Below are 14,666 nucleotides of genomic sequence, written 5' to 3'. Positions count from 1 at the left end.
ACCAGACACACACAATAGATAAGAGTAGTTTGGAATCAGATAGTGGGAATGATGGAAAGGAAACAAGATTGTAAGTTGGTGTACAACATGACTGGAATACAAAGGGTAAATCACATCCTCATAAGGGCACTTGAGACCATATTTATGCCAAAAAAACAGGCTGTTTTATCTTCCTACTACAGTTGGGCTTCATGTTCTTAAAGGTTTTTTCCAACCTACACAATTCTGACTTAAGTCCTTTAGAAAGCCATATTTTATAAAGCTTTAGAACCACACCAGAGACCATGAAAAGGCACATATTTCTGTCTGACGTAGCACACAATGCTTTGAACATCAGCAGCCGTTTCAAGCAGGCATTCAGAGCCCAATAAAAGACCCATTGTCTTCCCTTGTTTGCTGGTGACCTGTGTGCTCTGTCTAGCTATACTTCTGCTACTATTGTCTGACTTGACAAGGATCCACAACACTGCATTGATTATGCTTCAAGTGAGCCTCAAAACACAATTTTCAGCCATCTAAAAAAACACAAATGGCAGAGAGCTGTGCAATACCACAGGATGAAATCAAAATTGAAAAATAAAATTCAAAAAATACTGTTGTCAGAGACAGAACTCACATCATGTTTTCTTGAAGTAGTTATCTTTCCATAGTCAATTTAAAGTAAGTCATCAACAGTCCTGAATCTCATGTGAAGAAAGAAGTTTGCTGTGAGAAATTTTTGGTTTTGCTTTATTTTTATTGATCAGGCCATCACATTTTTGGTTTCAAAGCTATTTTGAAGTTACTCTTGTGATAAGTATCAGGGAAACTTAGGCCCTACAACTTGCTGTTTATGGTGGGGAATGATTACACAGTATTTATAGCCTTGGTACCCTGACTACTCCCCCCTAATTCACCATCTGAATTGGACAGATACCAAAAGATTCACTACAACGACAACAAAAAAATAGCACCAGTATAGAAAGATCAGACTGGCAACTTTAGTTGCCAACACTTCATCATAAGCTTCAGTACTATGTTCTGTCTGGCCCAACAGCTGCCCAGGCAGCACAGTTACTCCCACAGTTACTCAGCACAGTTATCCACAGCATGTGCTGACTCTTGCAGGGCATTACTTGCAGGACATGGAAGCAGGGAGGAACTGCAAAAAGGCATTAAAGGAAATTTAAACCTACACAAACCCAAGCCTTAAGCAAGCAGTTGCTCTACTAAATACAGTTCTCTTCTTATTTAATACAAATTCACTATCTGAAAAAAAAAAAAAAAAATCCAAGGGAGTAATTGCTCTCAATTTTTGGTTATTTTGAAAATGTATGTTTTGAGAAATTTGAATTTGATATCCCAAAGAGCATGTATTTCAAACTACCCCTCTAACTGTTCCATATATGTCACACTTGTAGAGCTCATTCAGAAAATGCTACTGCTCAAGTTGTATGACACATCTTCAGCCCCTTTTTAACAGAATTACTCATTCCTTTGCTTTTACATATAATACATGAAGCATCATACCAAGTCACCACACAATCATTACACAACACTACTATTAAGGTATTATATCTGTAAAACTCTATGGCTTTCTGAAATTCTTCTACATTGCACCATCTCCTTGGGAATACTCTGGTTCAGCCATTTAATATTAATATTAATATTCTTCTTTCTGCAACAGCAGCACAAATAAGCCTGTGCTCAAAAGCTCTGTTTATTCACCAGAAGCTTTGCTATATTCCTGCTTTTGATAATTACAGCTCTATCAAACAAAATGCTCTGCTTAGAGAAGAGCCTGACAAGCTGGAGCCAAGAGTAAACATTCAAGTTATGTGGAAGCCCCTAGAAACAGTGGAACATATCCAACAATCCATAATCATTGTCCACTGTCCCTGAAAAGTATAATTAGTCCATGTCCCACTGGTTCACCAACGGAGCAGGGGAAAAAAAAAGGAGAACATTGAAGTCAGAATGACTAAGCGTATGCAGCATTTGAAAGTCTTACTTTTGTTTTGTACAGAAGCAATATTTTCAAGTTTTGCCCCTGCTACACTCTGAGGGGCTGCAAAAATCAAGACAAAGCAAAGTTTTATCTTGTCAGATAAACAATAAGTAGATAACAAGATTCAACAGTTGTCTTCATGGAATTTAAAAGTTCCTGAGAATCCCTCTACAACCGCTCTGGGAAGGATAGTACCTGTCCTCTGCCAACAAGCTCCAGTCCTGCAAGGGATGTCATTAGACACTTAGCAACCAGATACTGGGACATTCAGAATTAGATCAGTAAGTACAGCATGAAGTAAAGAGGGAAAGAGAATCACAACCAGCATCAACCTACTCACCCTGACCTAGATAAAAACCCAGGAGGTAGCAAAGCAGAAACTGTGAGTTGCCATAACTTAAATATATCATTGAAAGGAAAAATTGGGCCAAGTGAATATTGTATGTTATAATAAAACCTTTACCTATATTTCTCTTCATATCATTGGCTTCCCTGAATCTGCACTCAACAGCTATTCCATGTGAAGGAGAATTGGTTTTCCAATTATATTTACCATACATTAGTGTAATTATATTTACCATACATTAGATTTTCCATACACTATTTACTTAATTTGTAAAAGTTTATTTGTAGTCCTACACTTTGAAGAATCACCTTTGTTTTCAGCTTTGATAGAAAGCAACAAAGAACATATCCCATGCAGTGCACATCTGGCACACCACAAAACAAAGTTAATCAGAAAGGTTTCTGGTTTAAAACTCAGCCTCCAGTAACATTTCATGCTTTCAGGAGTTCCAAGCAGGGCTCAAAGACTAAAAGAAAAATACATGTACCTGTTTTTGACGGAAGTTTAGCTTCTGTTTTGCTTTTATGTTTGTTGACACTTTTGGGGGGATTTTTTTTCTCTGTGTTTTCAGAGATGGACAAGTGGGGAAGAACAGGCCCACTAAATAATTGCTAATTAAGAAAAAAATTAGCATTATCCATAAAATTTTGCAGAAACACTGAGAATCTGAGATTTCAGTTATTTCTATTCTAGTGCTATGTATTTCAACTACCAAATAAAGCTTTGCCATGTCATAACTATTTCACGGACAGAGATCTCCAGTGTGTGTGGGAAGGCGGATATAGGAGAGACAAAGGCCTTCTGCTTACACAACGCATTGAGCCGCCACACTTTAGAAACTCCTGTTAGCATAGCTGAGATAGTTAGGAAGAAAAATTCAGTCAGGCCAGCAAAGTTAGGTTCTTGCTCATTAAGCCTCCTGCTCTTGTATGCGGTGAAGGCAGCACGGCAAGGTAAAGCTCTCACAGGACATGTCCTCCTGGTGATAGAAGCTGCACTTCAACTAGGAAAAAGCACACTACTTGACCTGCAACACTTCGTGAGGCCCAGACATACCACTGCATAGGAAGATTACAAGTGTCAGTCTAGTTTAAAAAGCTCCAACAAGATAATACCTTTCAAGAGGCTGGTAAATGCCAAATTAGATTTCTTCTTCTCCTCCTCTCTGCCAATAAAATATTCTCAGTTATGCACCAAAATGTAATGCTGACAGTGCTAAGAACTGCACATGACTACACAACAAAACTATGTTCCAAAACATAACACCCTACAGGAAGAAAGATTTGGAAACAGTTTCTTTATGTAAGCAAGTTATAACTTTGTTTAGTAATTCTGCACTTCTGATGTCAATATTACTAATTAATCTCTGTAGGATAAAATAATTTCATACTGCCAGAGTACTGATTTCAAAGGCAGTTTGGGCACAGAAGTTAATGGTTTCATAAGCAAAGCCAGTAAATCCTGCTAACAAAGACATTGTTCTACACACAATCAGCTCATGTATCTCTGTATGGTATTAGCAGAACCAGCACTGTACTCCAAGGACACCTGACTGCACGGCTCGTGCTGTCAGCGCTCATCACTACAGTTCAGAACTGCTCCTTCCACTCCAGGGTTTCTAGGCCACATTCCATAGTAAAGGAGATTCTAGAGAAGCATTCTGGTCTGGTCTAACACCAGCTCTGAACCAGACTCAGACTGCTGCCAGTTCTGCAAGAGTGCAGGAAACAGGGACTTGCACAGGTGCTACTGAGAGTCAGGAAAATTGGCAACAAACCAAAATTCAGCACTATTAAAATAACTCCAAGCAGCTGAGCATACCTTTATGTATTCTACTCATTAGCTCAGGTAAACGTGGTCTTTGCCCCAGAGTAACAGAGATGTTCTAAATAAAAGACCATCAAGATCTTTTTCTTCAACCACATGCATATTAGAATGGGTTATTTGGAAAGATTATAAAAATACCTGTCATTTTTCAAACAGGTAGGAGGAAAATTAACTCTGTACCGGTCTGCCTTATAATACTATTCTTCATCTTAGGGGAAAAGTTTCTGAATATTCACAGCTATAATGGCAACAGGAGATTAGCACCACCTCCACTTTCTTCAAACAGCAAATTCACTTCCTACTACCACTGCACAACTGAATCAGAGGCCAAATCAGCACTAGCATCATTTGAGAATGAGTATTCAAACAGACACGTCACTGTCTCCTCAATATTCCTCACAAGAAAATGTGAAAATACCTCGTACTGCTCTTCATGAAGAGAGCAAGGAGACAAAAAACCCTAATCAGTGAGTCAGAACTGCCTTTATCCTTCAAAAGGATTTCAGAAGGCACTTGAGGAATGTCAGCTGGAAGATGCCTCCATTCTTGCTGCGGTGACATAATCCCAAATTAGCAAAACCGGAGACTGGACAGCTGTTTATACCTCCAGATGATGAGTAAGCAACACCAAAATATAGGTGTCTCCTAATACAGTATAAGGATTTAAAACTCTTGTTTGCAGCAGTCAAAATTCATGTTCAAGCTACCTGTGCCAGAAAGACATTTCTTAGAATGTCCATTTATGGGGAGGATGGTGTCTCACCTAAGGAAGAGCTGCTCTGAATAATCTCTCCCTGAAGCAGCTGCTTTGCAGAAGCCTTTTACTAAATGAACGTTTTACCCATGTGTGCCACAAAGAAGATCATTTACAGCAACTGGGGAAAAGTTGGTATTTTAAATATTAGGAAGTGGTTTGGGTTTTTTTCTTTGTTTAGTTTGAGTGGTTGGGTTTTTTTCCTTTTGTTTGTTGTCTGGATGTCTTTAGAGGTCTTCATTCTCATACAATACCGACCTTATAAATACTCTTTGAAGGAGAGTGGAAAACTACTTCCTCTAAGAACAACTCAGCACCTTAACTACTTAATCTAATGAAAGTTTTCTTGCTATTTTACTTTGTATTCAGAACAAGATCCCTATTGTATAACCATGATCTACTCATCTGGAATCAAGAAAGGTTATCGCAGAGGCCTTGGCCATGCTGGAGAGAGACTAGAGCAATAAAACTGGAATGAAAGTATTTTAGAAGGTACAGAAAAATGGAAGTTAAACATGATAGATTGCCAAAAAGTATTTTCTTTTTAAAAGTATTGCTGTAAAATTATTTTAATTGTTGATATTACAACATTGGACAATTCCATGTTTGGAAAGTCTTATTTTAGGAAATTTCCTTTCTTCCTATGAACGTAAGAGACTCCTACACTGAACAGCAAGCTAAGCACAAAAACGTTTTTTTGTGAGTCAGATGAATTTCCTCTGTCCAATATATTATCTTATCTGCAGGTAAGTATTCCAAAGTCCAATACCAACAAGAGAAAGCAAAATGTCTATTTAACTACTGAAATATAAAGTATAACAAAGTGAAAACATGCTTAACTAGGTTTTAAACTTTTAACAGTGTTTAAAACAATAATTTCTGTTCAGTATTTGAGCACACCTTAAATCTACCATTGGCACTTACAAGTGTTTATTCAGTTCTACTTAAGAATTAAAGTACTAATCAACAATCTAAAACTAAACTCAGAAGGGCATCTTCATTTTTATAAGCCAGCTCATTTCATTGCAATTCTCCAATCAGAGTACTACAAGTACGAAGACCCCCACTTTTGAAACAGACTATTACTGCAGAGGTCTGTGAATTTTTTTATGTCAATAATAAATTATATATCAACTAAATCATTATGATTAGCAGACTAGTCATGGCTATAATGAGAAGGACCACCACACTAATCAGATGAGAATGATCACTTAAGGTTCCAGATCTGTGAAAACAAACTCATAGCACTCTCTATACATTGCAAGTTCAGTAAAAAATTAAATTAAAACAAATACAGAGAGTTACAACCACACGTTTTCCTTTACACTTCGTGAAGCTTAAAGCAAAGCTGGAGTTTACAATCTAATCTTATGGAAAGATCCTCCAACACACTCTATATGAATCCACAGAAGATTCTTTATTAAATTTCCCTAGGCAAAAAGTCAGCACTATGCTCTATACATATACACACACATATTCAATGCTCTATAGTTTTAAAAAACCCAACCAACCTTAGCCATCAAGAGTAGTTTATAAAATCTGGGAGAGTTCAGGCCTTGTTCTAGCTCTGTTTAGAGGAATCATCCACTAACAGTCATTTCAACAAATAACGCATGTTTACTGGGGCAGAAAAAGAAATTACTACTTCTGTTTTCATTCTTCAACCTGACAGTTATGAATGGACCAACTTCAAGAAAGTTAAGTATCAGCATTTTGCTGAATGATGGGATTTATCCCCACAAAGCTTCACAAAAGCATACTAATAAAACACTCTCTAGCCTACAATCAATAGTTCTACCAAAAAGGATACAGATGCAATCAACGTGAAGCAGAACCTTATCTAGTTTGAACAGATGGAAAATCTGCCTCTAAAATCCTCAAGGCTATAGCATGGTATTAAAACACAAACTTCACCCTCAAATTGAAGTCAGCAATGGCCACATCTAGGGCTTAAGTGCTCCCACAGAGCCAATCCAACATTTACCTCAGATTTTTTCTTCTATTTAAAAGAACAAAAAGTCAGCATGATAGAACTTGTCCTCTTCAAAGCTGACACAAACCACTCACTAGGTAACAATTTCTTCCTCTCCTTCCTCTCTCCAAGAACATTTAATATGGATATACTTTATTAAGTAAAAAAGAGGCTTTTAAAATTACAAGAAGACTTTCTAGACACCAAGTATGAAGAAATACAGTTACAAGCTCTATTTTTGTATTTTTTTTTGTCACAGTACACTCTTTCAGGAAATACTGCTGCAGTCAGTTTCAAGTTCAGAGCTTACAGGAAAAAAAAAAAAAAAGATGGCTGCATATTGCCTTATGCAAAATAAAAAGAAAACCCAATTCAGAAGTACTGGTCATGTGAATCTGGATTGTCCGGGTTGGGCAATAACATTTTGATGATCAGCTACCCAATGAAACAAGCTCTTCAGAAGCCTCATTTCAACTGATGTTGGCTTCAAAAGACTTCTGTCTAGCTTTTGCCAAAAAAAACAAAAAACCAAACCAAACCAAAAAACCTTAAGCTTTCTTTAAGTAGTGTTTTCAACTTTAGCATTCAAGTGTCAAACCTACTTTATTCTCCAAATAATACTTACTTCATTTCCATGTTTCTGCAGAAATTCTATTTCTTGTTGTGTGAAGGTAGTCATTGAAATCGACTTCACTCTGTGGGGTGGATTCAAGCCCCGCCTGAAAGAAGCAAGAAGTATTCAGCATTTGGGAAATTTGTCATGGTACAATCACCTTTAACACTACAGCTAAAAGTCAGACAATTTTAAAATCAGAAGCCATCTCTGTAAAGCACACTCACTCTTGGTACTGCCATACAATTTAAGGCTGTGTAAACTCTTCTTAAAGTAACACTCAATATACAAAGCTGAATAATAGAACTTCAGGAGACCAATATTTACGATCGCTCATGCAAGGTCACTCCGGCACTTTCTATGCAAATTTAAGAAAACAAAATTAGACCTTTTTTTTTAATCCTAATCTGCTCCACTCTTGCCTCTACCCTTGGTCTCTCACTCTTGGGTTCCTTGGTTGTAGCTTCCTTTTCCTCCAACTCCTTCCTCACTTTGATCTCTTATTACAACTTCACAATAACTAGATTTCTTCAAGCTAAACTGCCCAGCTCAGTCTTTTTCTCTTGCTTTAACCCACATTTCCTGTTTCCTCACAGCATCTTTTTTCTAGTTTACTTCTTGCCCCTGCACTCACAGGGGCTTACTCCTCTTCCTGAACACTACAGAAGCAACCACAACAAAAGCAAAAAGACACTGGTTTCAGCATGCTCTCAAATGGGAGGTACCATGGCTAATGCCACAGCTCCAAACATGAGCAGCTCTGCCTTAAGCCCAGATTGGCACCACTCTCACATCCATGCCACGCAAGGGCCGGCAGGAACACCAGCCACTTGTGCTGCCACAGCCTGACACAGTCAAACCCAGTTCAGTCACAACCTGCAAGCACAGAGAGAAAACCTCCTCAGCAACAGCACCAGGGTAAGAAAAAGCTTATTTTCTTTTCAAACTCCTCCTTTAAATACATGCTAACTACTGCTTTTGCCCACAAACACTTCCAATCAAACCCAAGTTGTGCTTTGCCCAATGGATGCAAGAACATTCTATCCCACATGTGCCAAGCAGTGGAGACACTCACCCAGGCAATACCACAGGGCCAGTTTAACACTCAGGTTAACCAGGCCTGGATTTCTGAAATCCCATCTTAAAAAACAATTAATATACATCAACTATGGGATACCAAAGCACACAAAAAGCTTTCCAAGGATGTAATACGGGCCTAACAAATCACTAAGAAAATTAACTGATAGCTGTATTGCCTGTATTTGTCCCTATACTTTTAATTCCATATTTGGCTCAGATTGCTTTTAAGAACTAAAAAAAAACCAAAAAAACCAAAAAAAAACCACACTGACATCTAATTTAGGACAACTGATGGTTTCCTTTAAGCTCCATAATTAACCCAAGAACATTAACTATAAATTAAATTGTTATCCATAAGAACAGCCCATGACATGACAAAATCTGGTATTTAAAATATTAACATTATATTTAACTTTGACAGAAAAATTTTAGCACTTCAAGTTTTCCAAGTAAGTCTAATGGGAAAATATCATTGCACATTTAGCCTGCAAATTCACCTTCACACCTAAATTCAAGTGTACCTATAAGACAATTCTGATCCTGTGTTAACAGATCTCCACATTTTTAATCTTAAACTGAATACAGGTTAGAACACTAAGCAGTAACATTTTAGCCTAAGTTTCATGAGAAAAGTTTGAGATAATCACTGTTTGAAACACTTGGATAAACCATTAATGGTATTTTGCTACGGAATGCAGTGATTTTGAGTACCTTAAAAGCAGAAGTCATTTACAAACCTACAGGCATACAAAAATTAGTTTTACAGAACACTATCTGTTTCAGCAAATTTTTGAAATCAGAGCAGCTGACATTATATTCCACAGTTCAGCACCTTGACAAGGTAGAAATTTCACTGAAGTTGGTGAGAGAGGTTTTAAGATAGTTGATTAAACTACCTTCTCTCAAAATATTTAAATTTCTTGGTAAATTAAAGTTACCAATTTAACATCTTTCATCTAGCTGTATCACCTACATCGCAAGAAATTACATTTATTAAAATACTATAGTATTAGCTAAGATATTTTTAAAGTAACTTCATTTAGAGATGATGTAATTTAAAAGAAATCTGTAGGAGTTCTATGCAGTTAAAATTAATTGTTTCAGAGCTGATGCTGGGATTAGGTTTTGCTTATTTTTGGGTTTTAAAAGAAACACCTTCTCGGTCTATGCATGCAAGTAATTACATTTCACTAAATGTCACTTGTAGCATCACACATTGAGTGACAGCATAGAAACAAAGTTGGCATCCACCTGGCATTTCACACAGATATGCTCCATCAAATGTTATATGACAATTACTGTCCCCTGCTTTTACAGTAAGTATAAAAGCAGTTCTGTCTGCCTTAGCCTGTTAAATTTACTCTCCTAGTAATTACAATAGCAGCACAGTTAGATAGTTGTAAACTAATGACTGTTTAAAAGCCAGAGCTATTCACTAACACATTCACATGTTTCTCAGCACAGGCAGTATATCTCAACTTTCCTACTAGCTCCTGCTCGAAATTCCTTTTCGCAGTAAGTACAGTTTAAATGCTCTGTTGTACCTGTGTTTGCAATTTCAAGGCACTGTACAAGTTCTTTAAGACAGACTTACTCTACACTGATCTACCAGGGCTTTTCAGAGCATTTACATCAGCAAACTCTGATATCTTCAGTATCTTCAGCTCTGTTAAACAGCAATATTAAACATAGTTGAGGCCTAGATAAGATTTTGTTAAATCTCACCAGATATTTCTGCCATGTCTTTCTCTCCAGTGAAGAGTTCAGCTATATAAGATTTCACAAGGTTTTATAAGGTTTCCTGATATACACATCATATCCATACGGGATAAGATGAATTCACATTTCTCTTACACCATCCTGCTAAAAGAAGGAAGACATCCCCCCTTAAAGATCAGATCACCACACAGAGGTGTCAGATGTCTGACAGCATGAAAGAGAGCACGTCAGTGGTCCAGGAGGACTGGAAATTCTGAACAAAACTTTAAGAGCCATAATCTAAAGTAAACTATAAATTTTAAATTATTGCAGTAAACTGCAATACTGAACAATCAAGTATTTATGTCCATTGAATATGGCAAAGGATGCAGGGAACCTATGTAAAGCTTCCTCTTATGCTAATGCAGCCTAAGTCAGCCCAGAACAAGAATCCAAGACAAGAAGCTGCACACAAACACAGCCCAAACACATGCATTATTATTTGATAAATTACTTTGATTCTACTATTAGAACAGCAAACTCTCTATTTTTTCATGATGTCTAAATAACATTCATGAATTGCCTGGAATTTCCCTTAAACAGAGTGTAAGATTTTTGAAACAGGATTCAAGGTCCAACCCTTCATTACCTGCAGAGATTATTTAATGACCCAAATGATTCACAAACAGCTTATCTACATATGGGGGAAGCTTACTGGTAGACAGCCAAGTACAATTATCCCTTATGAGGAATTAACAAACCTCCTTTTTTGTAGGAAAAATTATTCTTTCCTTGTATTTGACAAGTGTTTCACACAGTTCTAATGCTTTACAGTACTCCCTATTTAACAGGGAATAGAATGGATTACAGTCCCTTAGTGCAAATTATCCATGCCTAAATTTAAATTGACCCTGAACAAGTATTTGCAACTTGCCCCTGTGCAGTGGTACCAGTTACTCCCTTCCCTACAACTGAAGTCCCAGGGAAGGCAGCAACCAAACGCTACCTCAGCACTTAAACCAGACTGCAGCTCTCTCCTCCCAACAGGCCCTGGGGAAATATGACAGAGTAAGACAATTCTGCCATCTGCATTTATCCAGCACACCAGAGCTAGAACAACCCACACAGAGATCCCACTCATCACTGCCAACTTCTTCACGCTCAGCAATGATTACTTCTGTGGAAGAGCACTGTGACCAGAGCTTCCAGCTCGGAGACTCGCCTCCACTGACCCTCACTGAGTCACAGCTTAGTGTAGGGCAGCTTCAGAGAACATGAGACCACTGTTCTCCAGAGGGCATTGTTAAACTGGTGCTCTCACAAACAAAGGAAGCTTTAAGGCCACTGACACAGGATTCTGCAGTCTGGCAATTGAAACATTAAACATTCAAAACACAGTCAACAAGCAGTGGATATTTGTTACTAACGTAATTTAGCGGTAAATTATAGTTGAATTTGTGATTGTTGGCAGAGCAGCTGTCTGCAAAGGCCAGGGCTGGGAGGGGAGGAAAATGTAAAGAGTGAGCTCTGACAGAACAGAGGGTCCCTTTCGTGGGACAAATGGTGGGCAGACGGCTGCTCAACACTGCTAATGTCCCCTGGATCAGATTTTAACACCATCTCCTAACCTAGGAGATGAAAATCTGATCCCCTAAAAAGCAGGAAGTTAATGAGGCAAGTCAAATACCTAGCCACCACAGAGCAAACACCCCACATCCCCAGGTGTCCAGAAAACAAGCATCAGAAAACCCAATGTCACAGCCTTCATTAGTATTTCTGTGCAACTGTAATTAGCAAAAGAGAAGCAGCACTGGCCATTCCTCATACTCGAAGACCTCCCTGGAGACCCTCCGCCATCTCACAAGCTCATTTATTTTTAATTGCAGAAAACTTATACACACATTTTTAAGCAGAGTTGAGGATAATTTAGGTTTTTTCTCAAAAAATACCCAAACATTCTTTCTGAACTGCACAGTGTTCACTGTGGTAGAGAGACATTTCCTTTGCTCTCCTGCCCTGCAACTGAAAACAAGAAATATAGTAACACAGAAAATAGCCTTAAATATATATATATATATACACACACACACACAGAGACACAGAACACAAGGAGTAATTTTCCAAACATGCTCCAAAGGAAAAAAAGGATTGAAAAGTCATGCTAACATAATCACCTTCACTCTAGCACTGTTTATTTAGACTATTTTAATTTTTGCTAAACTTCTAGGGAAAGGACAGTAACTCATCACCACAGCACAGAGATGTTATAGTTTGTTACTAATCTATCTGCCATCAAATACCTCCATCTGGCTAATACAGAAGTCCCTCACTCATGAAAAGTTTAAATTTAAAATTTCAACTAGGAACATTACGAGCAACCAGAAGGCCAACAGCTGTAAAAAAATAGCATGAAAGGGCTTTAGCATTTCTCAAAGTACCTACTATGTTCTAAACATTCCTCGTTGCTGAACAAGAGACTTCCTAAGTAAGATGCGAGGGAGGTAAGAGGACAGTGAGAGAAAGGAGTGCCTTAATTATCACAGCAGATACAGAAAAGAGTCAAGATTAACTATAAAAATTATATAATACAGAACACGTGCAAGTGGACTCTTAAACAGGGATGTTTCCCATTGGTGAACTGAAAAACATGTTCTTTTTATCAAAGTTGGGAGCAGGCTGACTTTGAATGCTACAGAAGTTCTTGAAAGCAAAGATACATAGACAGCTGAGATACAAGACACAGGCATTTGATAAGACAAAGGGAAAGATGTCACTGTCAGCAGGCCACATGGGAGCATCCAGGAAAACAATAGTCATCGCTACCAACAGAATCCTTTGAATCAAAGGACTTCTGTCAAACCAAAATAATCTCCCTGCCAACATTTCCCAAGATGCGGGTTTGCTGTAATAAAGAGAAATCTTCCTGTGGTGTATGACTGTAATCCTTGACCTGAGCACACTCCTCCTCCAGAGCATCTCCTCCGGCTCTCAGGGCAGAAAGTGTATGTATAATTCCAGATATACTATATTATTGTACAACACCAAAAAGTTGAATTACCTTGTGTGATGCTAGCATCCTTTTTTGCCCACATGAAGAATTTAAACACGGGACAAGCGGAAGTATTTTAAGAGGAAGCAGATTCACGCCCCTGTGCATGAACTTTCTCCTGCGTGCACCATTTTGCACAGCAAAACTTCTGCTCTGGTAAACCTGATCTGATCACTTAAACCCCAGGTACTACAGGAAAAGACCTCCTGTCACTCACACTTCGGAACTCACCTTCAACATTTAAGTCAGAAACAGGTCTTTTTAGCAAAGCCACTAGTTCTGTCATTGTTTTCAGCAGTATATGAACAAGGTAGACATATTATTTTGGGAAACAGTAGAGGGAATAGTAAGTTTTTAAAGCTAAATCTAGTAACACATAGCATCATTCTTTTGATACACCTGAAATATTTAAAGGAAATTCAGGATGGATCCAGAATTAAGATTTGTGAATAGACAGGACAATGAATAAACACTTCATAAAACAGTAAAAAAAGTTTACAGTTTTAAAGAGTTTAGTGTTAATTGTATCTAGAGTAACATGCCTATTTAAGATGATACTGATGTTAGCAAGCACTTATCAATTAACTGAGAAACCATTCTGAAGGAGACTTTTTAATCTATTAGTATTTTAATCTTGCATTGAGCACTTCATACTTGAAAAAACTAGTCTACTTGACTCCAAGAATACTTCCTGTACCAGATTAGAAAAAAATTAATTAAAACAAGAAGCAAGTCATTCACATAGTATATAAACAAGATCAAGTACTAAGATTATTAAAGCCTTACAGTAAAGCAAGTACTATGAGGCAGAACGCAAACAGCCATTAAGAACTACAGAAGCAGCAGTACTTTTATATTTGCCATTATGTGGTTTGTTCCCAAGTCATGTCCCTCACCATGGAATTCTACAGTGAAAAGCATTTGGAAATAAACAAGTTATTTGAAGAACTGTTCTGACAGAAGCATTAAAATTAAGTTTCTAGTTATGAAACAGACATGACCTACACCAAGTCCCATCACTAACAAAAACATCCCACTGCCTAGGTTCTAAGGTATTAACTAATGTATATGACCCTGCACAGACAATTTATGGAAGTTTTTCCAAGTTGACATGAAGGAATGAGTCCAAATTTATTTTAGGGAAGTTTTAAGTCCTCTTAACAGTCGTTTAGTCCAGTTTTAAGTGTAGCTGTTACTAGCTTTAAGAACCAAACATGTTGTTTGTGGTTGCTTTTTTTACAGCAAGACAGAAACACTGCATATTTAGAATGAAAAAAAATTTACATGTTATTGGAATACCAATACATTAACCATGTTTTTGCAGATAGTCTTCCTCCTTT

At 37.6% G+C, this 14,666-nt stretch overlaps 1 protein-coding gene across 9 annotated transcripts in view; it reads right to left on the bottom strand.

The window, feature by feature from the left end:
* AGFG1 (ArfGAP with FG repeats 1) overlaps positions 1 to 14,666 on the bottom strand; it is a 36,196-nt gene that overhangs the window by 19,284 nt on the left and 2,246 nt on the right. For all 9 annotated transcript variants that reach the window (XM_014256188.2, XM_014256185.2, XM_014256189.2 and 6 more), the window contains exon 2: positions 7,512 to 7,605. In XM_014256188.2, coding sequence (XP_014111663.1) covers positions 7,512 to 7,605 — 94 coding nt within the window. The remainder of the gene's footprint in view (positions 1 to 7,511; positions 7,606 to 14,666) is intronic.

This window comes from Pseudopodoces humilis, chromosome 11 (genome assembly GCF_049639895.1).
Source record: "Pseudopodoces humilis isolate 2021_Gansu_Grassland_sample_001 chromosome 11, ASM4963989v1, whole genome shotgun sequence".
In the NCBI taxonomy this organism is placed as follows: Eukaryota; Metazoa; Chordata; class Aves; order Passeriformes; family Paridae; genus Pseudopodoces; species Pseudopodoces humilis.
Note: the sequence above shows the minus strand (reverse complement) of the source record. Positions and strands in the feature narration are given on the sequence as shown.